The 26,577-nt window shown below is 41.1% G+C and overlaps 1 protein-coding gene across 2 annotated transcripts in view; it reads right to left on the bottom strand.

Annotated features, from left to right (window-relative positions):
• The window catches only part of LOC128699934 (RNA-binding protein RO60), a 331,808-nt gene that overhangs the window by 257,868 nt on the left and 47,363 nt on the right, over positions 1–26,577 (bottom strand). For both annotated transcript variants that reach the window (XM_070102461.1, XM_070102462.1), the window contains exon 4: positions 11,068–11,221. In XM_070102461.1, the coding sequence (XP_069958562.1) occupies positions 11,068–11,221 (154 nt within the window). The remainder of the gene's footprint in view (positions 1–11,067; positions 11,222–26,577) is intronic.

Genomic DNA, 26,577 nt, shown 5'->3' with positions numbered 1-26,577 from the left:
ATGTATGCCACTACGCTTCTTAAATCTCTCAAACCAACCTTTGCTGGCCTTAAATTCACTCACATCATCACTAGTTGCAGGCCTTTTTTTAATTAAATCCTCATGCAACTTCCTAGCCTTTTCGCTTATGATCGCTTGAGAAACGCTATCTCCTGCTAGCTGTTTTTCATTTATCCACACCAATAAGAGTCTCTCAACATCTTCCATCACTTGCGATCTCTGTTTCGAAAACACAGCTAAACCTTTGGCAAGAACAGCTTCCTTGATTGCCTTTCTGTTGCCCACAATAGTAGAGATGGTTGATTTAGGTTTCTTGTACAACCTGACCAGGTCGGCGATACGCACTCCACTTTCATACTTATCAATGATCTCTTTCTTCATCTCTATTGGAATTCTAACCCTTATTGCTGTAGGGTTGGAACTAGAAGCTTTCTTGGGGCCCATGGTCACTTATTTTCCAGATAAAGCACCGAAAACACTGTAATAATACGAAATATTTCGATTGTATGCTTGGATGTTACCGCGGAGGCTGGCTGGTAAACAATGCCACCGGCGGAACATATGAGGCTGGCTCAGGCCGCACATTGGACGCGTCTTGGACGAAGGGCGGTGAGCGGGTTTTTGGGCGGTATGCGAGGCAAAATTTTAGCGATCAAAGCGTCCGGTATGCGGATTGTACGTTATGCAATGCGTCCGGTATGCGGGGGTACACTGTAATAAGTTCCCTTGAAGCGTGAAAAACAATGTCCACCCCTGACAGTGACATGATGAGATAATATCTGATAAGAGCTGATGTTTGATGAGCATACGCAAGGGTGTAGTGATTACACTTGATAAGAAAAGAATAGAGGTGACATCTGATGAGCATCGGCCCTGGCTTTGTTTTCGTTGGTACACAAACATGTCTGTCTGTCTATTTGTCTGTTTGTCAAGCTCCCTGTCTATCTGTCTATCCATCTAGCTCTCTGTCTCAGAGAGAGCCACAAGACTGGGTCATCACCTTTACTCACATCTTCAAGCAGAGTATAGTACTTTGTCTGGATTTTTGGGGTTATCCTAGGTAATTTACACTATGTATACTTGTATTTATGTGTGCCTGTGAGACAGGTAGACAGACAGAAAGAGATAGAGACAGGTGGACAGAGACAGATAGAGACAGAGACAATGATAGACAGACACAGACATAGAGACAGAGAGACAGACAGAGATAGACATAGATAGACAGACAAACGGAAATAGAGCCAGGCCGCCAGCAGCCGGCCGGCCAGCCAGCTGACCAGCGGGCCAGCCAGCTGACCAGCCGGCCAGCCAGCTAGAATTGTTTCTCTTTACTTAGGGCATAGGTTATAAGACATTTTGAAAGGGTGTTGCACATACGTTGCACAAATGTTGTACATGGGTTATTGAGATGTTTTGATATTTCATCGACCACTTATGGCCACATCCACCTCAAAGCCACTAAACTCGGGGTCAAAATCACTTTCCTCTTAAATTATTTTTTCAATTAACATACTGGCCAATTCCCACCAAGGCAGGGTGGCCCGAAAAAGAAAAACTTTCACCATCATTCACTCCATCACTGTCTTGCCAGAAGGGTGCTTTACACTACAGTTTTTAAACTGCAACATTAACACCCCTCCTTCAGAGTGCAGGCACTGTACTTCCCATCTCCAGGACTCAAGTCCGGCCTGCCGGTTTCCCTGAATCCCTTCATAAATGTTACTTTCCTCTTAAAATGTTAGAGTTAATACTACATGAAACCAGTGAATCCCAGGTGTTTGCTGCGCTGTTTGCTCTACCTGGCACTCATTTGAACTGGTGCTCCCACAAGGTACTAAGTGGTCCCAGATTTTTTTAATACCGCACACACTGAGTGTGAGGACCCATTCTATGCTGACAAGGCATCTCAGGCCAATCGTGCCAAATTTGAAGGCAGGAAAAATAAAACGTATATATACGTTTGGGGCACTAGCGGTAAAAACGTATATATACGTTTGGACCGTTTATGGGTTAAGAGCATGACAGGGGGCTCACCTGTTATGCTAAACAGCTCAATTCAACCCACCAATCATGAGGAAATTGTGAAGCAATGTCTGGGACTGGTAAAACAACATTGGCAGACTTACCTCTCGAATCTGGATGCTGACAGGTTCTCACTGTGTCTCTTGCTTGCAAACTTTTTATTCTCTACACAGTGTACATGCATTTTATATATACTTGCACTCATATTTGGTGAAGGAAAATTATTATTATTTATTATCACACTGGCCGATTCCCACCAAGGCAGGTTGGCCCAAAAAAGAAAAACTTTCACCATCATTCACTCCATCACTGTCTTGCCAGAAGGGTGCTTTACACTACAGTTTTTAAACTGCAACATTAGTGTAAAGCACCCTTCTGGCAAGACAGTGATGGAGTGAATGATGGTGAAAGTTTTTCTTTTTCGGGCCACCCTGCCTTGGTGAGAATCGGCCAGTGTGATAATAAATACATTAAGTATTTACTCTTTGCTGACTTTTTGCTCATTCCCACTTTAGTTATCATGCTGATGCAATTACTAGCAGGTGTACAGGACACAAGACTACACCTGTGCGTAATACTGATCAATCAAGCTGTTAGTGCTTGCTGCATCAAGTCCCACATATGCTCTAATGACTATTTTATGCAAGTAGAAACGTACATTATAATCAAATAAAGTGCTAAACCAACAAAGGTCACGCAGCTTAGAAAAATGCAAAGAGCTTTACAAAGTTATTTATATATTATAAACTACAACATTTTCCTTCATAACTGAGACACTTTTAACACAATAACTTTGTCCACAACAGGAATTACAAAAAAAAAAACAATGGAAAATTAACATGAGGTAAAAGCAGAAATGAACAAAGGGGTGAAAGTAAGTAAGGTGGGTAAAACAGGGATCAATAAAAAATAATTCAACTGATAAACATGACTTTTTAGTCAATAATCAATGGGATAAAATACACCTATCTGAGCAACAAAATTCCCATTGGGATTGTCTGGAGCTTCAAGACAAACACATCAGATTCTACATTCTTGGTTAACTTTGTCTTACTACAGATATTATTAACAAACCAGTGTTCATTTTCAGATTTTGAGAAGCTGCTCTACAAAGTTAAATGGCTGATTTTTTTCTGTCATTGAATTGTATGACAATGTAGTTATTCCTATGCAGGTGCAACATCGAGTTATCTAATTCCCACTCTCGTCCTCCTTCTTACCCTCATCTTCACTAAGTTCAGATGATTGTTTTTTAGTCATCTGTATCTGTATACAAAAGAGTCCCATTTTGCAGTGCTTCACTTTACAACGTACCTTTACCACTTACCTTTGATGAGTTTCGAGTCTTTCTACCCCCCGAGCCCAGCTATGGGCCAGGCTTGTCTGGTGCTAGCCTGGTCATTCAGGCTGATGGTGCTGAAGGCCCGGTGTCCCACATATCCATCACAGCCTGGTTGATCTGGAACTTGGCGAAGATACTTGTCCAGTTTTCTCTTGAAGACTTCTACACTTGTTCCAGCAGTATTTCTGATATCTTCCATTAAGATGTTGAATAATCTGGGGCCATGAATGCTGAAATCATGTTCCCTTATTGTGCCCACTGCACCCCTGCTTTCACTGGGCTTATTTTGCACATCCTCCCATATCTCTTGCTCTAATATGTTGTCATGGCAGGGCACAGATTTGGGACCAGGCCCTCAAGTACTGTCCAGGTATGTATTACCATGTATCTCTCTACTCCAGTGAGTGCATATTCAAGATTTTAAAGCATTCCCAGTAATTTAAATGCTTTACTGGCTCTATGTGGGCTGTAAACGATCTCAGTATTTGTTGAAGCTCTGCTATTTCTCCTGTCCTGAACAGGGCCATCAACACTAAGTAATAGTCCAAATGAGAGAGAACTAGCAATTTGAAGAGTGTCACCACTGGCATTATTTCCCTTGTTTTGAAAGTTCTCAATACCCACCCCGTCATCTTCCTGGCTAATGTGATCTTTGAAAGAAAGGTCAGCTGACATAATTATTCCCAAGCCTTTTGTGTGTTCCTTTCATTCTATTTGGTGATCCTCTTGAGTGTTGTATATAGTGCTCCTTTTGAGTTCTTCATTCTTTCCATACCTCAGCAGCTGGAACTTATCACCACTGAACATCACACTGTTCCTCACTGCCCACCAGAAAACACTGCTTATATCTTCCTGCAATTTTTCAGTGTCTATCATGCTTATTTCAGTGTCATCTGCAAATGATGATACAAAACTGTGATGGGTGTTTTTATTTTTATGTCTGTTATGAGGATGAGAAACAGGGGAGGAGGTGGGACAGTGCCTTGGGGCACTGAGCTTTTACCTCACTGATGCTGGATTTTGCTCTGTTTAATACTACTTTTTGTGTTGTGTGTGTTAGGAACCTGAAAATCCAACTGCCTACCTTCCCTGTAATGCCTATGGCCTTCATTTTGTGTGCTATCAACCCATGATCACATTTGTCAAATGCCTTTGCAAAATCAGTCCTTCAAAAACCATACTTATTACAATGATTCTAAACTTCGTACACTGAAACGTACTGCTCGCAGACTAGGCCTAGCCTATAGAAAACATCGTACCCCTGGAATGCTGAGGCTCTTCCAAACTGCCCTTGCTGCTGCCAGAGAGCGTATGACAGAGCTGCGGCAAACCGACTGGGAAAAATTTGTCAACGGTCTTAATGCTCACACCCCACTTAGCCGGGCATGGAGGGACATAAATAGAATTAAGGGTAACCGAACTGGGCAGATCGCGCACCCTCATCCCTTGCATAGGGCGAATGAGTTAGTCAGTGCTTGGGCTGCTACATCTAGCTATGACAATCTCCCCAGTACCACACAGGCAAAATTAAATGACAAATATGATGCAAGGGAGAGACTTGTTTGCTTTATGCTCAGTAAGGCAGATGACTGCAACATTCCTTTCACTAATTATGAACTTGATGCAGCGCTAACTAAGGGCAACTCCACGTCGCCTGGTGAGGATGGTATTACTTACAACATACTCAGATTGCTGTGTCGAGTACCAGGTAATCCATTACTTGAATTATATAACATGAGCTATGTAACTGGGGAGCTCCCTCAATCTTGGACCAACAGCCTCATCATTCCAATTCCTAAGCCCAATCAACAAAATGCATTTCGCCCAATATCTCTTACTAGCTGCTTGTGTAAAACATTTGAGAGAATGATTCTTAATCGTCTCATGTACAGAATCAAACAATTTTTGTCTCCCCGGTTACATGGTTTCATGCATGGAAGGAGCGTGCAGCATTGCATAGCCACCTTTCTCACCCTGCACACTGACAGCTCCTACACTACCTTCCTTGACCTTAAATCCGCTTTCGATGTAGCCAACCGACATGTAATAATTAGTGAACTTGCCAGAATGGATGTTGGAGGATGGCTTCTCCGCTGGATTAAAGGCTACCTGTCCAACAGAAAATCGTCTGTGTTGTTCCAGGGACATAGAAGTGTAACTAAAGACTTTGAATTAGGAACCCCACAGAGAGGTGTGCTCAGTCCCACACTGTTCAATATTCTAATTAATGCATTACTTAATGCTATGCCTAGTCAGCCCCATAATTATGTGATTAGTTTTGCTGATGATATAATGATTCACACCACCGGATTCTCCAACACCCAGAACATTCTTAATCATGTACTAGCCTCGTGTCAGGACCTGGGGTTGATAATCTCTACTGATAAAACAAAGATACTCAATAGGCGTCCTCCTCGACAGAGAGGCACAGTTCGTCAGATCCAATTGCATGATGGGTCTCTTCTACAATATGTAAGCAGATACAGGTATCTAGGCTTTGAGGTTCCACTACTTGGACCTGTTGTAACAAGACTTTGTCGCCAATACAAAGAACGACTAAGAGCACTTAGAGTTGTGGCAGGGCTTCACCCCAGGTATGGTGCTAATGTTAAAATTGTGAAAATGATGTATTTTGCTTATATTAGATCATTGGTTGATTATGCTGCGCCACTACTTGCTCTTGTGTCTGACTGGAAGCTTGGAGGGCTGGAAAAACTGCAGAATGAAGCAATGAGGATCATCCTAGGATGCCCTCGTACTGCCAAAATTTTAAATATGCAAAAAGAACTTGATATTCCAAGCATCAGAGATCGTGTTACTGAAAGAAATATCCTAATTGGGGTTAATATGCTCAGGCAAGCTCATTCAAACCCCTGCACAGAAGCCCTCCAAACTTTCCTCAGCACTGGTGAACACTCCTCCAGATGGATCGAAAAGACTGGAACCGACCTCCGCATGAATCAGATACATGATCTATGTCAAGTAAGGCAACAGCGGCACTTCTCCGCTCCATGGAATATTACCCCATTCCAAACTACCATTCCTCCATTTCCCCCCAAACTACTTCTTAAATCACAACCAAAACTTCGCCTTGAAGCCAAACATGAGGCCTTAAGCTGTATTGATAACTTAGTCACACAGCACACACTCTCGCAAATTATTTACGTTGATGGTTCTGTTCACCAATCCACTGGTGCAGCTGGTAGTGCTGCTGTTGTCGTACAGAGTGATGGCTCTCTTAAAGAAATTGGAGCACGCATCAATAATTGGGCCTCTACCCTTCAGACAGAACTGTTTGCCATACTCCTTGCACTGAAATGCATCTATGTATCAAAGATTGACAGTTTAATTGTAACTGATTCTCTGTCATCAATACATGCTCTCAACTCATTAAGCATAAATTGTGGCATGCTTGTGTCAGAAGCCAGACACAGGTATGGTAGGATTGTGGACAGTGGAGTCAGAGTGCACATGCTGTGGATTCCATCTCACATTGGTCTTCAGATGCATGATAGAACTGATAAATTGGCTAAGCTGTATGCTTTCAAAGAGGGAGTAGATTACAATCTTGGCTTGTCAGGTAGTAGTTTGAGAACAATAATACGAAAAGAACTTCAGCTGAATTTTATGGACTTAAGGCTCAGGGAGATTGACACCAGTGAGTCCATCTATCATCATTCTATCATGCAGGAGGAGCCACATGTCTATGGTGCATCCAACAAAATAAGCAGACTCTTGGATGTCACTACCGCCCGGCTCCGGCTGGGTTACAAGTATCTTTGGCAGGTTAAATCACCACCACCAAATGTAGACCAAACGAAATGTAAACTTTGCCAGATGGATTATTGTCACACCCTGCGTCATTATGTACTGGAGTGCGATAAAATTAATGAATTTAGAAACAACTCACTCAGAAGTGTTCAAGAAATGGCTAAGTATTTTATCCACAGTAGTATATTACAGACCATTCTGGAGAAATACCCTGACTTTGCTAGCTGTAAATAAAGCATTACCACATATGTGCATGTGTGTGTGCATGTGTGTGTGTGTGTGTGTGTGTGTGTGTACTCACCTAGTTGTACTCACCTAGTTGAGGTTGCGGGGGTCGAGTCCGAGCTCCTGGCCCCGCCTCTTCACTGATCGCTACTAGGTCACTCTCCCTGAGCCGTGAGCTTTATCGTACCTCTGCTTAAAGCTATGTATGGATCCTGCCTCCACTACATCGCTTCCCAAACTATTCCACTTACTGACTACTCTGTGGCTGAAGAAATACTTCCTAACATCCCTGTGATTCATCTGTGTCTTTAGCTTCCAACTGTGTCCCCTTGTTACTGTGTCCAATCTCTGGAACATCCTGTTTTTGTCCACCTTGTCAATTCCTCTCAGTATTTTGTATGTCGTTATCATGTCCCCCCTATCTCTCCTGTCCTCCAGTGTCGTCAGGTTGATTTCCCTTAACCTCTCCTCGTAGGACATACCTCTTAGCTCTGGGACTAGTCTTGTTGCAAACCTTTGCACTTTCTCTAGTTTCTTTACGTGCTTGGCTAGGTGTGGGTTCCAAACTGGTGCCGCATACTCCAATATGGGCCTAACGTATACGGTGTACAGGGTCCTGAACGATTCCTTATTAAGATGTGTGTGTGTGTGTGTGTGTGTGTGTGTGTGTGTGTGTGTGTGTGTGTGTGTGTGTGTGTGTGTGTGTGTTTGTGTGTATGTGTATGAGTGTGTGTGTGTGTGTGTGTGTGTGTGTGTGTGTGTGTGTGTGTGTGTGTGTGTGTGTGTGTGTGTGTGTGTGTGTGTGTGTGTGTGTGTGTGTGTGTACTCACCTATTTGTGGTTGCAGGGGTCGAGTCACAGCTCCTGGCCCCGCCTCTTCGCTGATTGCTACTAGGTCCTCTCTCTCCCTGCCCCATGAGCTCTATCATACCTCGCCTTAAACCTATGTATGGTTCCTGCCTCCACCACATCACTTTCTAGGCTATTCCATGGCCTGACTACTCTATGACTGAAGAAATACTTCCTAACATCCCTTTGATTCATCTGAGTCTTCAACTTCCAATTGTGACCTCTTGTGTCTGTGTCCCATCTCTGGAACATCCCGTCTCTGTCCACCTCGTCTATTCCGCGCAGTATTTTATGTCGTTATCATGTCTCCCCTGACCCTCCTGGCCTCCAGTGTCGTCAGGCCGATTTCCCTCAACCTTTCTTCATAGGACAATCCCTGTAGCTCTGGGACTAGTCTTGTTGCAAACCTTTGCACTTTCTCTAATTTCTTGACGTGCTTGACTAGGTGTGGATTCCAAACTGGTGCTGCATACTCCAGTATGGGCCTGACGTAGATGGTGTACAGAGTCTTAAACGAATCCTTACTGAGGTATCGGAACGCTATCCGTAGGTTTGCCAGGCGCCCGTATGCTGCAGCAGTTATCTGATTGATGTGCGCCTCAGGAGATATGCTCGGTGTTATACTCACCCCCAGATCTTTTTCCTTGAGTGAGGTTTGCAGTCTTTGGCCATCTAAACTATATTGTGTCTGCAGTCTTCTTTGCCCTTCCCCAATCTTCATGACTTTGCATTTGGCAGGGTTAAATTCAAGGAGCCAGTTGCTGGACCAGGCTTGTAGCCTGTCCAGATCTCTTTGTAGTCCTGCCTGATCCTCGTCCGATTCGATTCTTCTCATTAACTTCACATCGTCTGCAAACAAGGACACTTCTGAATCTCGATGACGCACTGACTTTCTTGGGTTATCCTGGGTGGCTAACCCTCCGGGGTTAAAATCCGAATGAAATCTTATCTTATCTTATCCCTTCCGGGTGTGTGTGTGTGTGTGTGTGTGTGTGTGTGTGTGTGTGTGTGTGTGTGTGTGTGTGTGTGTGTGTGTGTGTGTGTGTGTGTGTGTGTGTGTGAGTGAGTATGAGTGTGTGTGTGAGTATGAGTGTGTGTGTGAGTATGAGTGTGTGTGTGTGTGTATGAGTGTGTGTGTGTGTATGAGTGTGTGTGCATGTGTGTGTATGAGTTTGTGTATGTGTGTGTGTGTGTGTGTGTGTGTGTGTGTGTGTGTGTGTGTGTGTGTGTGTGTGTGTGTGTGTGTGTGTGTGTGTGTGTGTGTGTGTGTGTGTGTGTGTGTGTGTGTGTGTGTGTGAGTGAGTATGAGTGTGTGTGTGAGTATGAGTGTGTGTGTGAGTATGAGTGTGTGTGTGTGTGTATGAGTGTGTGTGTGTGTATGAGTGTGTGTGCATGTGTGTGTATGAGTTTGTGTATGTGTGTGTGTGTGTGTGTGTGTGTGTGTGTGTGTGTGTGTGTGTGTGTGTGTGTGTGTGTGTGTGTGTGTGTGTGTGTGTGTGTGTGTGTGTGTTTATGTGTGTGTGTGTATGAATTTGTGTGTGTGTGTGTGTGTGTGTGTGTGTGAGAGAGAGAGAGACTCAGCAATCAACATTTGCACCAATAACTCACTACAGTTGTGACCGGGTGTGGAAGTGTGAATTGCTCATTACTCTAAAATTTGTTCATGATTGCAGCCATGTATAAACGAAAGTAACCATTCTTACAGTATTCATTACCTTTGTAACTTGTGAGTTCATTACCTTTGTAACTTGTGAGTTCATTACCTTGTACCTAGTTCAGCCATCAAAACTTTGGAGCCCAGTCCCTGGACCCATTGTGTACCTCTGTAATCTGTAAATACCTTTGTAACGTGTCATGATTGTGACTAGACCTATCTGGAGTTCATTACCTTTGTAAATTGTGAGTTCATTACCTTTGTAAATTGTGAATTCATTACCTCTGTAACTTGCTCAGCTATCAAAACTTTGGAGTCCAGTCCCTGGACCAATTATGTACCTCTGTAATCTTTTGACTACCGCCCACAGGATGGGTATGGGGTGCATAATAAACATATTAAACTAACTAAAATCAGTGTAAATCACATCTACGTTTTGGTTGTCTTCCAACACCTCCGTAATTCTGTCATAATGGTTCAGCAGCTGTGACAGGCATGATCGTCCTGCTCTAAAACGATGCTGCTTTAGGTTATGCCAGTTGTGCTGGTCCATGAAATTTGTAATCTGCCATCTCATCACTCTTTCGAAGTTTTTTATAATCTGTGAAAAGTGAGGGCTACTGGTCTATAATTTTGCTCTACTATCTCCTTTATGCAAAAGAGATATGTCTGCACTCTTTAATTAAGGTCTCCAGTATTTTCCCCAGATCTAGGCTCTTTCTCCAAAGAATACTGAGGGCTTGTGCTAGTGGTATTTTGGACTTTTTAACAAATAGGGCATTCCATGAATCTGGTCCAGGTGCTGAGTGAGTGGGCATTTCACTAATGCAACAGTTTTCAATTATACCCATTCTTCACTTATTCAGACTTCCTACAATAATCACCACTCACTATAAGCTAAGGATGAAAATATTTTAAGGTAAGTAATATGTGTACTGTACATGCATTTTTTTGGCCTAGCTCTACTACTCACTTAATATATGGTAGTGTAAACATTCTATCAGGCTTTTATATGCATTTGAAATTGAAAAAAGGCAATGTTTCACTTTACAGCAATTTTCACTTTGCAGCAGTAGCCAGGAACCTAACTTGCTGTATAAGCAGGGCTCGACTGTACTATAAATATCCTCTTTGTAGGGAGACCGAAATAAACACAAGAAGATGAAAAAGTACAGATACCCTACATGGGACTGTCTTGATCCTACCTGTGTGACCTGCTTGCTTGGAGATCATCTTAGAAAGCTGAATGAAGAGGAAAAAAAGATGGCTGTCTGTGCAGAGTTCTCGCACAGCTGAGTGAGCGTCTGTCACTAGTTTGGTCTGACCGCTCTGTTTGGATGCAACAGCCAAACACAACACCTGCAAATATACAAATTATTTAACAAGGAAAATGAAAAGAGATGACATAAGGCCCTGATTTAATGGATTTCAGATTTAATGGACAAAATCTGTAACAAAATAACTATCAGAAACAATAGACAGTTTGTTAAACCCATTTCATATTAATAGACAATGTTTGTTAAGTTAGAATTGTCCACTATTGTTATAAACATAGAAAATAATCTCATAATTGGGATTTAATGAACAAGCAGTCTTAACCATTTAACTGTGTCCGACATACTAGTACACAGGTGGTGGTATCGTGTCCAATGTACACTGTACTAGTATGCACCATATGCACCATTTTTCAGACCCACAAATCTGCCATCTACAAATATTTTTTTACCTCAGGTCAACTCTTTGTGTCTTCTTCCATTCATTCATATATCTAAGAAAACTCTAAGACCTGGAGGGTGCACAAATTTGTATCACAGATAACTACTCAGGGGACGACTGTATGTCCTATGTACTACAGCCTCTCCTTACTTTACGACGGAGTTCTGTTCCTAAGACCACATCGGTAAGCGAATTCGTCACTAAGTGAGGAACATACTAGTATAATGGTAGTGGGTTTATGTCAGCCATCTTTGATATTGTTTTAATGTGACCTTTGCACCATTTATAACATTTCTGGTATATTTTTAAATGTTTATACAGTAGTGTACTGTATTTTGTAATAAACAGAATAGAAGAAATCGGGTCTAATATACATTACATATTTAGATATGCGTACCGGTCAGAGAGCCCGTCGTAAGTCCGAGTCATTGATAAACGAGTACGTTGCTAAGTGAGGAGAGGCTGTAGTAAGCCTAGGTAGCAAAAGTAAACAAAGGAACCAGGAGCTGTTGTTCCACCACCAGGTTCCCCACCAGCAAACAGTGTGTGCAAGTGGCTCAAAGAAGACTTATTCAGTCCAAATTTGTTATAACTTCATAATACTAACAGTGGAATTCAGCCACAAAACACACTGGGTATATAACCCAGTAAAGTCAGTGTGAATAATTTCCATGTTTTGATGAATAATACACTGAAATACAGTGGACCCCCGCATAACGATCACCTCCGAATGCGACCAATTATGTAAGTGCATTTATGTAAGTGCGTTTGTACGTGTATGTTTGGGGGTCTGAAATGGACTAATCTACTTCACAATATTCCTTATGGGGGCAAATTCGGTCAGTACTGGCACCTGAACATACTTCTGGAGTGAAAAAATATCGTTAACCGGGGGTCCACTGTAATTGTAATGTTATAAGTACAGTGGAACCTCAGTTGTCGTATGCCTTACTTGTCGAACAAATTGGTTTTCGAATGAAGAATTGAACAAAAAAATGTCCTGGCTTTCAAACGTTCTCTTGGTCGTCAACGGACAACGTGAACGAGACAAAGCGGGATCTCAGTCAGTATAGCCACTAACTTGTGTGCTGTAAACATCTCTTGTTTTTGTTACTGTACTTTTATTATTGGTGTAATTTTTTTTATTGTGAGATAAGCCATCATGAGTCCAAAGATGGATAATGAGATGAAAGCAAAAAGAAATGTTGTAAAAGCCACTGTTGAATTTAAAAACAAAGTTATCCAAAAGTATGAATGTGGCATGCAAAGAGTATGTTACAATTTATTTATAAAGGACCCCAATAGAAATAAGTCTGTCTGACATATTTGGGTTATCCTAGGTTTTCTACACATATGCTGTTATGTATGATAATCTATGTAACTGTATTTGTGTATACCTGAATAAACTTACAGTCCCATATAGGCTGCCTCCCAACCAGTGAACCAGGTGGTAAGGGTTTAACAATCAATAGGGTACCATCATTAAATCAGTATCTTAGTTCATTGGCCAATCACAGTCAAGCTGAAGCAATGTGGTTCACTTGTGGCAAGCATCAGCAGACTTGCGTAGCTGCTGGCTGAGCATGGTGCACACTCTCTGCCTTCTGCTTTGTCATCTGTCACTGTGGTTTACACTTACTATCTGTACATATTGTACAAAGTGTACACACCTGTATATATCATCTGGTGATTTACCTGGAGTTTACCTGGAGAGAGTTCCGGGGGTCAACGCCCCGGCGGCCCGGTCTGTGACCAAATATACATTATAGCCTACTGTTGAGTTTTGCTTGCTACACATTCCCATTACAACCAGGTCTCACAGGCCCTTCTTTACCCGTGTTTGTAATAATGAAGAAGATAGGCTCAGTGTGGTTGATATAGCAAAACTTTTTTGGTGAATCAGCATCTACTAGCAACATGATATTGGGCCAAAGGGAAAAAATTAAAGCAGCTGACCTTGCAAAAGGCGCAAAAGTGATATCAAGGCAAAGGCCACAAATGAAGAGGAGGGAAGAGATGATATGTGCTGAAGTAGCTGAAAAATACCATCCAGACAAAGCAGCAGCCATCTGTCTCTTTAACATATACATTGACAGTGTAATGTCTCAATTCAGACAAGTGTTAAAATGGAGCCTGAAACAAACCTCACTGGACAGGTTTTTAGGGAGACAACAAACTAGTGAGCCAGAACAAGGTGTCAGTGGTAAAAAGAGACAAAGAAGAGAAACAACACCAGAAAGAGACCTGCCTCATTCTCCTTCCAAGCAGTAACATACCACCTCCTCTCCTCCACCTCCTACTTCCAGTATGCCATTAGCTCTCCTCTGACAGGTAAGAGGCAGTTAAATTTTCATTTACTGTACAGTATTTGGGTTAAAGCTTCTTTTAGTATTTATTTTTACAGTTTTATGTAGTAGCTAGTACAGTTTTAATAAATTATATACAGATCGGCCATCACTAATCCGGCATCATTGGGACGTGTAGTGTGCAGGATTAGCGAGTTTGCCGGATTACAGAGTGGTTAGGTTATAATACACTTAATTAACCTATCAACAGAGACTCTTTCTGCTACATCTTCCTCATTTTCATCACTGCTTTCTCCTCCACTGGCTTGCTGCTGTGGATTTACAACCATCTGCACAATTTCTGAGTCAGTATAATGATGAAATTAGTCAGTATAATGATTTGAGTCAATATAATCATGAAATTTGAAATTATGCTAGCCAAAATTAGTGCCTGATTACTGATGGAACCGGATAACTGATTGCTGGATTAGTAATGGCCGCCTGTATTGTCATTTGGGGTCTAGAACATATTAACTCTATTTACATTATTTGTTATTGGAAAAATTGCCTTGGTCGTCGTCCATTTTGGACGACGACCAACGTTCCAGTGTATTCATTATTCATAGCCTTAGAAGACCAAAATAGTAAAAATAATATAATAAAATAACAACTATAACGTACGCATATATTCTGTACAAATAGTAAAATCAATAAACTAACACTTAATATAGACAAAACTTTCTATATTATGTTTGGGAACAAAGCAAGTGAGGTCCAACTAAACACTATGCTTAATGTCCTTATTGCTAAACATATTGAGGGCAAATTCCTGGGTCTGCACCTCGACAGCAACCTGAAATTCAACACCCATATCCAACATATAAAACAGTTGGCGACCTCTCAAAGATATGTTACTTTGTACCACAAACAGCACTATTTACACTATACTATTCACTGAGCTATCCCTACCTCACCTACGGTATTTGTGCCTGGGGATCCACAACGACAAATTATCTAAAGCCAATAATAACCCAACGAAAAAGCTGCAGTGCAAATGGTCACACAATCCACAGCTAAACAACACCCTCCCCCCCACACTCTTCAAACACCTAAACCTACTCACTATACAAAATGTTCACTCATACTACGGTGCAACTTACATTTACAGAATAATCAATTCTAATAATTCTAATATTAATCCCAACCTGAAGTGCTTTCTTGACAGTCGCAATAGGACCCAAAGACATAACACTAGGCACAAAAATCTTTATGACATTCCTCGTGTCAGGTTAAATCTTTTCAAAAACTCAATGTACATAAAAGAGCCCAAAATCTGGAACTCTCGCCAGAAATCTCCAGAACCAATAACTCAACTTTCATTTTTAAAACTACAGCTAAAAAATACCTTATCTCCTTAACCTATCGCAGGGCATCATAAATACATGTGTAAAAATTATACATGCATTTGCTCAATATTATAAACATAGGTAAAATATTATAATCAATATTTACTTAATCCTCTCAAATTTTAATTATTCCATTGTGTCCACCTTAAGATATTAATCAAAACTGTAATTTTTCTCTACCAAACTTATTAAAGTCATAGAGCATAAACTAACAGAGTATTCAATTTTGTTGTATTCACTGTGACTCACTCAATGTCCATATGTACAAATTTACTCCACTGTTATTACCTTATTAATCTTAAGTTAGTTTTAAGTTTGCCCAAAATGCTCTGCATATAAAGGGGCTTTTGGCATGTACACCCAATTGTTATACTCCTTTGTACAAACATGTATCATACTAAAATAAAATTATTATTATTATTATTATTATTATTATTATTATTATTATTATTATTATTATTATTATTATTATTAAAGTCAATATTGCTTAATTCCATGTTTTGAGGAGTATTACACTCTGAAACAATTGTAGAAGTATTCCTTGAACATAGCCTTAGAAAACCAAAATAGTAAAAAAAAAAAAATTAATAAAAATTATTCATACCATATATACACTGATTATTCCAAGTGAAGCAATGTTTAAAGTGCTAAATTACCTTGAAACACATCTAATATTATAAAAAACTAGTATATATAAAATTAAAAACAATTAAAAACAGAAACAACCCTGTATCAGCATCAAAAAATTGTAAAATATAAACATCCCTGGCACTCTAGAACCACTTTTCTGGAGAGAGTTCTGGGGGTCAACGCCCCCGCGGCCCAGTCTGTGACCAGGCCTCATGGTGGATCAGAGCCTCATCAACCAGGCTGTTACTGCTGGCTGCGTGCAATCCAACATACAAGCCACAGCCCGGCTGGTCAGGTACCGACTTTAGGTGCTTGTCCAGTGCCTGCTTGAAGACAGCCAGGGGTCTATTGGTAATCCCCCTTATGTATGCTGGGAGGCAGTTGAACAGTCTTGGGCCCCTGACACTTACTGTGTTGTCTCTTAACGTGCTAGTGACACCCCTGCTTTTCATTGGAGGGATGTTGCATCGTCTGCCAAGTCTTTTGCTTTCGTAGTGAGTGATTTTTGTGTTCAAGTCCGGTACTAGTCCCTCTAGGATTTTCCAGGTGTATATAATCATGTATCTCTCCCGCCTGTGTTCCAGGGAATACAGGTTTAGGAACTTCAAGCGCTCCCAGTAACTGAGGTGTTTTATCTCTGTTATGCGCGCCGTGAAGGTTCTCTGTACATTTTCTAGGTCAGCAATTTCACCTGCCTTGAAAGGTGCTGTTAGTGTGCAGCAATATTCCGGCCTAGATAGAACAAGTGACCTGAAGAGTGTCATCATGGGCTTGGCCTCCCTAGTTTTGAAGGTTCTCATTATCCATCCTGTCATTTTTCTAGCAGATGCGATTGATACAATGTTATGGTCCTTGAAGGTGAGATCCTCCGGCATGATCACTCCCGGGTCTTTGACGTCAGTTTTTCGCTCTATTTTGTGGCTGGAATTTGTTTTATACTCTGATGAAGTTTTAATTTTTTCATGTTTACCATATCGGAGAAATTTAAATTTTTCATCGTTGCACTTCATATTGTTTTCTGCAGCCCATTGAAAGATTTGGTTGATGTCCACCTGGAGCCTTGCAGTGTCTGCAATGGAAGAAATTGCCATGCAGATTCGGGTGTCCTCTGCAAAGACACGGTGCTGCGGCTGACATCCTTGTCTATGTCAGATATGAGGATGAGAAACAAGATGGGAGCGAGTACTGTGCCTTGTGGAACAGAGCTTTTCACCGTAGCCGCCTCAGACTTTACTCTGTTGACTACTACTCTTTGTGTTCTGTTTGTTAGGAAATTATAGATCCACCTACCAACTTTTCCTGTTATTTCTTTAGCACGCATTCTGTGCACTATTACGCCATGGTCACACTTGTCAAAGGCTTTTGCAAAGTCTGTGTATATTACATCTGCATTCTTTTTGTCTTCTAGTGCATCTAGGACCTTGTCATAGTGATCCAGTAGTTGGGACAGACAGGAGTGACCTGCTCTAAACCCATGTTGTCCTGGGTTGTGTAACTGATGGGTATCTAGATGGGTGGCGATCTTGCTTCTTAGGACCCCTTCAAAGATTTTTATGATATGGGATGTTAGTGCTATCGGTATGTAGTTCTTTGCCATTGCTTTACTACCTCCCTTTGTGGAGTGGGGCTATGTCTGTTGTTTTTAGTAACTGTGGGACAACCCCAGTGTCCATGCTCCCTCTCCATAGGATGTTAAAAGCACGTGATGAACACGGAGTTCCACGGGTCTGGCCCTGGGGCAGAGTGCATGGGCATGTCATTTATCACCTGTTCAAAGTCATTTGGTGTCAGGATAACATCAGATAGGCTTGTGTTTACCAAATTCTGTGGCTCTCTCATAAAAAGTTCATTTTGATCTTCGACTCTCAGTCTGGTTAGCGACTTGCTAAAAACTGAGTCATATTGGGACTTGAGCAGCTCACTCATTTCCTTGGTGTCATCTGTGTAGGACCCATCTTGTTTAAGTAGGAGCCCAATACTGGATGTTGTTCTCGACTTAGATTTGGCATAAGAAAAGAAATACTTTGGGTTTCTTTCGATTTCATTTATGGCTTTTAGTTCTTCCCGCGATTCCTGACTCCTATAAGATTCCTTTAGCCTTAGTTCGATGTTTGCTATTTCTCTGACCAGTGTCTCCCTACGCATTTCAGATATATTGGCCTCGTTTAGCCGCTCTGTTATTCTTTTCGATCGCCTGTAAAGGAAGCGCCTGTCTCTTTCTATTTTACATCTACTCCTCCTATTTCCTAAAGGAATAAGCCTTGAGCATACATCAAGTGCCACCTGATCAGTGATCATTTTTTCACCAACTTCAACACACCATAAAATTGTATGTTTTTATCACATTTCACTCATTTTAGTCTTATCCAATTTGGAAAAATGAACTTTATCAAACTGTAAGAAATGTTTACCTGGAGTTTACCTGGAGAGGGTTTCGAAGGTCAACACCCGTGCAGCTCGGTCTGAGACCAGGCCTCATGGTGGATCAGGGACTGATCAACCAGGCTGTTACTGCTGGCCACACACAAGCTGACGTACAAATCACAGCCCGGTTGGTCAGGTACTGACTTTAGGTGCCTGCTCAGTGCTTTCTTAAAGACAGCCAGGGGTCTATTGGTAATCCCCCTTATGTATGCTGGGAGGCAGTTGAACAGTCTTCAGCCCCGGACACTTACTGTGTTCTCTCTCAATGTACTCGTGGTGCCCCTGCTTTTCATCAGCTGAATGTTGCATCTCCTGTCGAGTCTTTTGCTTTCATAGGGAGTGATTTTCATGTGCAAGTTTGATACCAATCCCTCCAGAACCTTCCAAGTGTATATTATCATGTATCTCTCTCACCTGCATTCCAGGGAATACAGATCAAGGACCTTCAACCGTTCCCAGTAATTTAGGTGCCTTATCATACTTATGTGAGCCGTGAAAGTTCTTTGTACACTCTCCAGGTCTGCAATGTCGCCAGTCTTGAAGGGGGCAGTTAGTGTACAGCAGTATTCCAGCCTAGAGAGCACAAGAGATTTGAAGAGAATCATCATGAGCTTGGCATCCCTAGTTTTGAAGGTTCTCATTATCCATCCTATTATTTTCCTAACAGATGATGAGGTAGATACATTGTTGTGGTCTTTGAAGGCGAGACCCTCTGACATTATCACTTCCAGGTCCATCACATTACTTGTCCACTCTATTGTATGGTTAGAATTTGTCGTATACCCTGACACATTTTTAATTTCCTCAAGTTCCCCATATCTGAGTAGCTGAAATTTCTCTTCGTTGAGCTTCATATTGTTTTAAGTGGTCCGTTCGAAGATTTGGTTGATGTCCGCTTGGAGTCTCTCGGTGTCTTCGATGGAGGTCACTGCCATGGTAATTCGGGTGTCATCCGCAAAGGAAGAGTGAGTACTGTGCCATGTGGAACAGAGCTTTTCACAGTGGATGCCTGGGACTTTACTCTGTTTACTATTATTCTTTGTGTTCTATTTGTCAGGAAGTTATAGATCCATCTACCAATTTTTCCTGTTATTCCTTTATCATGCATTTTGTGTGCTATTATACCATGGTCACACTTGTTGAATGCTTTTGCAAAGTCTGTGTATACTACATCTGTATTTTGTTTATCCTCTACAGCATCCAGGACCTTGTCATAGTGGTCCAGTAGCTGGGAAGGCAGCAACGACCTGCTCTAAACCCGTGTTGCCCTGGGTTGTGTAATTGATGGGTATCTAGGTGGTTGGCAATCTTGCTTCTTAGAACCCTCTCAAAGATTTTTATGATATGGGATGTTAGTGCTATCAGTCTGTAGTTCTTTGCAATTGCTTTACTGCCACCTTTGTGGAGTGGAGCTATGTCTGTTGTTTTTAGTGTGTGTGGGATGACCCGTGTGTCCATGCTCCCTCTCCATAAAATGCTGAAGGCACGCGATAGGGGCTTCTTGCAATTCTTGATGAATACAGAGTTCCATAAGTCTGGGCCTGGGGAACGGTTCAAGTCCCTTGATTTGTATTCCTTGGAATGCAGGCGAGAAAGATACATGATAATATACACTTGGAAAATACTAGAGGGATTAGTACCAAACCTGCACACAAAAATCACTCTCTACAAAAGCAAAAGACTTGGCAGGAGATGCAACATTCCTTCAATGAGAGGCTGGGAGACCACGAGTACACTTGTTATTGACAAGTCTTTGATTCTGTTCAAAGATAGATTGTTGTTCAAGCAGTATATACCAAGCAAGAGGAAACACTTTGGTATAAAGTTGTTTGCGCTTTGTGACTGCTACAGTGGTCTTGTATTGGATATTATTGTGAACACAGGAAGTAATACATTGCAAGATACCAGGAAGTTATTGGGCATCTCTGGTGATGTGATTAGAACAATGATAGAACCATATCTTGGTAAGGGGCATATATTATATACTGATAACTGGTACACAAGCCCCTTACTCAGTGATTTTTTGTGAGTGAACATTACAGATGTGTGTGGCACTGTGGGTGCAAATCGTAAGCATATGCCTAGGTTCGACGCTGGCACTCGTAGACATAAGGTGCAGGCGTTTGCTGCCACTGACATCATGGCATTTCGGTGGCATGGCAAACGAGATGTCACACTGTTGTCATCAGTTCACCCTAACAAAATGACAGGCCCTGACAGGCAGAATAGAGAGACCAATGAAACCAATATAAAACCTGCAGCTGTGATGGACTAGACCCTCAATATGAATTCAGTGGACAAATGTGACATGCAGATTGGGTTTGCTGATTGTGTTCACAAGAGTTACAAGTGGTACATAAAACTCTTTTTCCATCTTCTGGACATTTCCATGCTCAATGCTTATAATATGTATAAGATGAGGACCAGATATAAACCACCATATGGCAAATTTTGTTTGTTTGTCATCAGACAAATAATACTCAAGTACCAAGTAACAACACCTGCAATAGAAAACCGCCCACCAAATTATCAACAACTATTTTCTCGTCTGAAGCATGGTGATCACTTCCTAACAAAACTGCCTGCTACTGCTTTCAAGAAAAAGGCTCAGAAGAGGTGTTTTGTCTGTGCACATACAAAAAAAAACGCTGACACTCGTTTTATGTGTGAGGAGTGTAAAACACTACTGTACATGACACCATGTTTCAAAGAGTTCCACAGGCTGCAGAACTTCTAGGAACATGTCCAGTGATTCTGTGTGTGTATATATATTATAGGAAAATAGTAATAAATAACATTTTATATTGTTGGTGTACATAAACACATTTTGTAAACAATATATTGTCAACGTTTGTGCAGTTATTGTGTAGTATAGAAACAGTGAATATATAAAAAGCAGGTCTTATATTGGTCTCACAAGCCATAAAAGTTATTTGAAAAAAAAATCAAAAAAGAAAAGAAAAAATACAAAAAAAAAAAAAAAAAATATTACCGGGTGACCGGCAGTCAGCGATGTTGCCATAAGCAGTTCATATTCTGTCGACTTCACTGTCAGCATAGTTGCTGATCCCCTACATGTGTTGTATAGCTTATCTGAGTATCATAGTACCATCCATATGTTTTACATACACGACTCCTTTGCTAGGCCTAGTGACTAGTTTGTATGACGTCACGTGATGCCGCACGAGTGCGTGGGACGCGTTACATCAGCCTCAGTTCCCCGTAATCCAAGCAGGTGACAGGACAGGCAGTTTGGTCTCTCCCCCTTCATACTCTGCTAATATAAGTGTTACCATCCAACAAGTGTGTTTTACTCCAATCATCATATCTCCTACGAACCCCCACTACAAGCCTGTCCTGTCACCTGCTTGGATTACGGGGAACTGAGGCTGATGCAGTGCAGCCCATGCACTCATGCGGGATCACGTGACGTCATACAAACTAGTCACTAGGCCTTGCAAAGGGGTCGTGTATGTAAAACATATGGATGGTGCTAACTATGATACTCAGATAAACTATACAACACATGTAGGGGATCAGCAACTATGCTGACATCACGACTCCATATCTCGGTAAGTATTGATCGCAATTTTTTTTTTTTTTTTTGGCCTATGATATTTACAAAAAAAAACTATCATTTCATAAGAAAAAATCATTTTTTTTTTTTAATATTTTGCGACCCTAGGTGGGACTTCAGATTTGAGGGTCTCGACCCTGAAAGGGTTAATGATGTTGACACTCCATGTTCCTTGCTACCTTCTCTTCTTCTCCTTCCTGTCATGGCAAAACTTTTCACCTTACTCTTCACCCTAAGTTCCCACATTTTCCAGAAAGTAGTTCAGATAAGCGTCTGCGACATGTACTCCAAGACTCATATTACATCATAAGGCCTTGAACTTCTCCAACATCCTCCTCATGATTTCGTTGAAGTCTGAGTCCTTGTAGTTGCCTTAGAGTTTTTAATGACTTCTTTGAAGGTAATTCATTCCTCTCTTTTCAACATCAAGCAGAGAAGTTTTCAAAATTCTCAAACTGAAGAAGTTTCCTTACATTTGGCTCAACAAATATGCCTTCTTTGAGTTTGGCATCCAACAATCCTGGAAGTTTCATGCACAAAAACTTAAAATTATCTCCATCTCATGGTAAGGCTATAACAATTTGCTTCATTAAACCAAGTTTAATGCGTAGAATAGTCAAGTGTACCTGGAGCGGTATTCCAGGAGTCAATGCCCCAATAGCCCAGTCCATGATCAGGCAAGAGGACATTTTTTGTATTGATCACATTGTCTGGTACCACTCCTACTTGGCCACTGTTTCTGGGACCAGTGGAGACTCTTAGCAATGGGATACACAGGTGTTACAGGTATAGCCATACCCATTATATTTTGTAATAGGATATGCTCCTTTATTTTATAATATAGATGTTAATGCTAATATTAATGCTAATTTTTTTTTTTTTTCAACAAGTCGGTCGTCTCCCACCGAGGCAGGGTGACCCAAAAAAGAAAGAAAATCCCCAAAAAGAAAATACTTTCATCATCATTCAACACTTTCACCACACTCACACATTATCACTGTTTTTGCAGAGGTGCTCAGAATACAACAGTTTAGAAGCATATACGTATAAAGATACACAACATATCCCTCCAAACTGCCAATATCCCAAACCCCTCCTTTAAAGTGCAGGCATTGTACTTCCCATTTCCAGGACTCAAGTCCGACTATATGAAAATAACCGGTTTCCCTGAATCCCTTCACTAAATATTACCCTGCTCACACTCCAACAGATTGTCAGGTCCCAAGTATCATTCATCTTCATTCACTCCTATCTAACACGCTCATGCACGCTTGCTGGAAGTCCAAGCCCCTCGCCCACAAAACCTCCTTTACCCCCTCTTTCCAACCCTTTCGAGGACGACCCCTACCCCTCCTTCCTTCCCCTACAGATTTATATGCTTTCCATGTCATTCCACTTTGATCCATTCTCTCTAAATGACCAAACCACCTCAACAACCCCTCTTCTGCCCTCTGACTAATGCTTTTATTAACTCCACACCTTCTCCTAATTTCCACACTCCGAATTTTCTGCATAATATTTACACCACACATTGCCCTTAGACAGGACATCTCCATTGCCTCCAACCGTCTCCTCGCTGCTGCATTTACCACCCAAGCTTCACATCCATATAAGAGTGTTGGTACTACTATACTTTCATACATTCCCTTCTTTGCCTCCATAGATAACGTTTTTTGACTCCACATATACCTCAACGCACCACTCACCTTTTTTCCCTCATCAATTCTATGATTAACCTCATCCTTCATAAATCCATCCGCCGACACGTCAACTCCCAAGTATCTGAAAACATTCACTTCTTCCATACTCCTCCTCCCCAATTTGATATCCAATTTTTCTTTATCTAAATCATTTGATACCCTCATCACATTACTCTTTTCTATGTTCACTTTCAACTTTCTACCTTTACACACATTCTCAAACTCATCCACTAACCTTTGCAATTTTTCTTTAGAATCTCCCATAAGCACAGTATCATCAGCAAAAAGTAACTGTCAATTCCCATTTTGAATTTGATTCCCCATAATTTAACCCCACCCCTCTCCTGAACACCCTAGCATTTACTTCTTTTACAACCCCATCTATAAATATATTAAACAACCATGGTGACATTACACATCCCTGTCTAAGACCTACTTTTACCGGGAAGTATTTTCCCTCTCTTCTACACACCCTAACCTGAGCCTCACTATCCTCATAAAAACTCTTAACAGCATTTAGTTACTTACCACCTATTCCATATACTTGCAACATCTGCCACAGTGCTTCTCTATCCACTCTATCATATGCCTTTTCTAAATCCATAAATGCAATAAAAACTTCCCTACCTTTATCTAAATACTGTTCACATATATGCTTCAATGTAAACACTTGATCTACACATCCCCTACCCACTCTGAAGCCTCCCTGCTCATCCGCAATCCTACATTCTGTCTTACCTCTAATTCTTTCAATTATAACCCTACCGTATGCTTTTCCTGGTATACTCAGTAAACTTATTCCTCTATAATTTTTACAATCTCTTATGTCCCCTTTCCCTTTATATAAAGGGACTATACATGCTCTCCGCCAATCCCTAGGTACCTTCCCCTCTTTCATACATTTATTAAACAAAATTACCAACCACTCCATCACTATATCCCCCCCTGCTTTTAACATTTCTGTCATGATCCCATCAGTTCCAGCTGCTTTACCCCCTTTCATTCTACGTAATGCCTCACGTACTTCCACCACACTTACATTCTGCTCTTCTTCACTCCTAAAAGATGGTACACCTCCCTGGCCAGTGCATGAAATTACCGCCTCCCTTTCTTCCTCAACATTTAAAAGTTCCTCAAAATATTCTCGCCATCTACCTAATACCTTCATCTCCCCATCTACTAACTCCCCTACTCTGTTTTTAACTGACAAATCCATACTTTCCCTAGGCTTTCTTAACTTGTTTAACTCACTCCAAAAATTTTTCTTATTTTCATTAAAATTTCTTGACAGTGCCTCTCCCACTCTATCATCTGCTCTCCTTTTGCACTCTCTCACCACTCTCTTCACCTTTCTTTTACTCTCCATATACTCTGCTCTTCTTATAACACTTCTGCTTTGTAAAAACCTCTCATAAGCTACCTTTTTTTCTCTTTTATCACACCCTTTACTTCATCATTCCACCAGTCACTCCTCTTTCCTCCTGCCCCCACCCTCCTATAACCACAAACTTCTGCCCCATTCTAATACAGCATTTTTAAAACTATTCCAACCCTCTTCAACCCCCCCAAACTCATCTTTGCACTAGCCCACCTTTCTGCCAATAGTCGCTTATATCTCACCCGAACTTTGTTTTGTTAGTCTATATTAAGTGGTTTTCATGTAGCAGGAAACTTACTAGTTGGAGCGCCAGGTACTAGTTCAGGTACTGACGTTTCTCTCAGTCACGTGACCAACCTGACGTTGGCTTACCACTCAGTGGTACCGGCAGTAGGTTCTCAACCCTTGCTCAGAGGAGGTTCACCGCCCTCGCTCTGAGTAGGTTCACTACCCTTGCTCAGAGTAGGTTCCCACACTCGCTCAGAGTGGCTCCACAACACTCACACTGACTAGTACTCTCACTTCTAGTCTGATCTGATTTCTAAAAGTTCTCTGGTCATATACATATCCCTTGCACAGGATTATAGATAAATCCTTGTCTGGATAATTACTTCCTGCAACAGATTAATTGCCTAACTCTAGTACTGGGAATTGTTTTGCCAGTAAACTTTTGTCGTAACAATAGCTGTACATATACAGCATTATCTTTCATGTATAAAGGAAAAAGATAAGTAATTTTATTGCTCTATTTTAATTAAGATATAGTTCATAGGTATATGAAGATCCTACGTAAGTTTTATTGTTATTAAAGACACGGATTTTACTTAAGTTTTAGCCATCCTACAGAAAGAAGGTTAACAAAGAAAGCCCTTTTAAAAAGGCCATATTTGCAGCACAAAAACCTTGTGCTATGGAGTCCCCCCTAGACAATGGCCAACCTACCAAGTGATACCCCATCAAGGATCAGTAACCCAATGTTATACACTCCATATCGTAACAACAGGGATACACAGGAACTGTGTATCTCAATTGCTGTCCAAGCAACATACAAAGTACTTTTAAGTTCCCACAAACCATCCAACTGTGGTCTTTGAAGTTTATCTATTTTTAGAACAAGCTCCAGATTTTCATAACAGAACAACCCACAGGAACAGAAGAACATGTGTTACCATTCTTTAGAACTGCCATAACACTTCTTTCAGAGGAATCGATGAAGTTCTCCACTCATCAATATTATACTTCACCATATTTTTCTATTAAAACAATAAAACCTGTGATGTAAGCCAAATCACATTCTTGAGTGAAATACAGAAAAAAATCTTTATTCCAATTCCAACCAAGAGAATGATGTACCAAGAGATAATAATTTTTATTTAAATCTTAAACCTAAAACCTGAGAGAACTTAGAGAAGTATTTTCTAGGTTTTCAGGTGATGTTAGCGCTGGGATATTTAGTCTACGAACAACAGGTCGTAAGGTAGATGGAAGGTTTGAATACAAAAATCCCTTTTTTTATATTATTTTGTGATGTATCCCTGTACATTACAGGAGCAAAAGTAGCAGTCACCAATGTGACTTTGCTTCCCTCCATATCGCTGG

Source organism: Cherax quadricarinatus, chromosome 81 (genome assembly GCF_038502225.1).
Source record: "Cherax quadricarinatus isolate ZL_2023a chromosome 81, ASM3850222v1, whole genome shotgun sequence".
NCBI lineage: Eukaryota > Metazoa > Arthropoda > Malacostraca > Decapoda > Parastacidae > Cherax > Cherax quadricarinatus.
The sequence above is the reverse complement of the archived record's forward strand: the minus strand, read 5'-3'. Positions and strand labels throughout refer to the sequence as shown.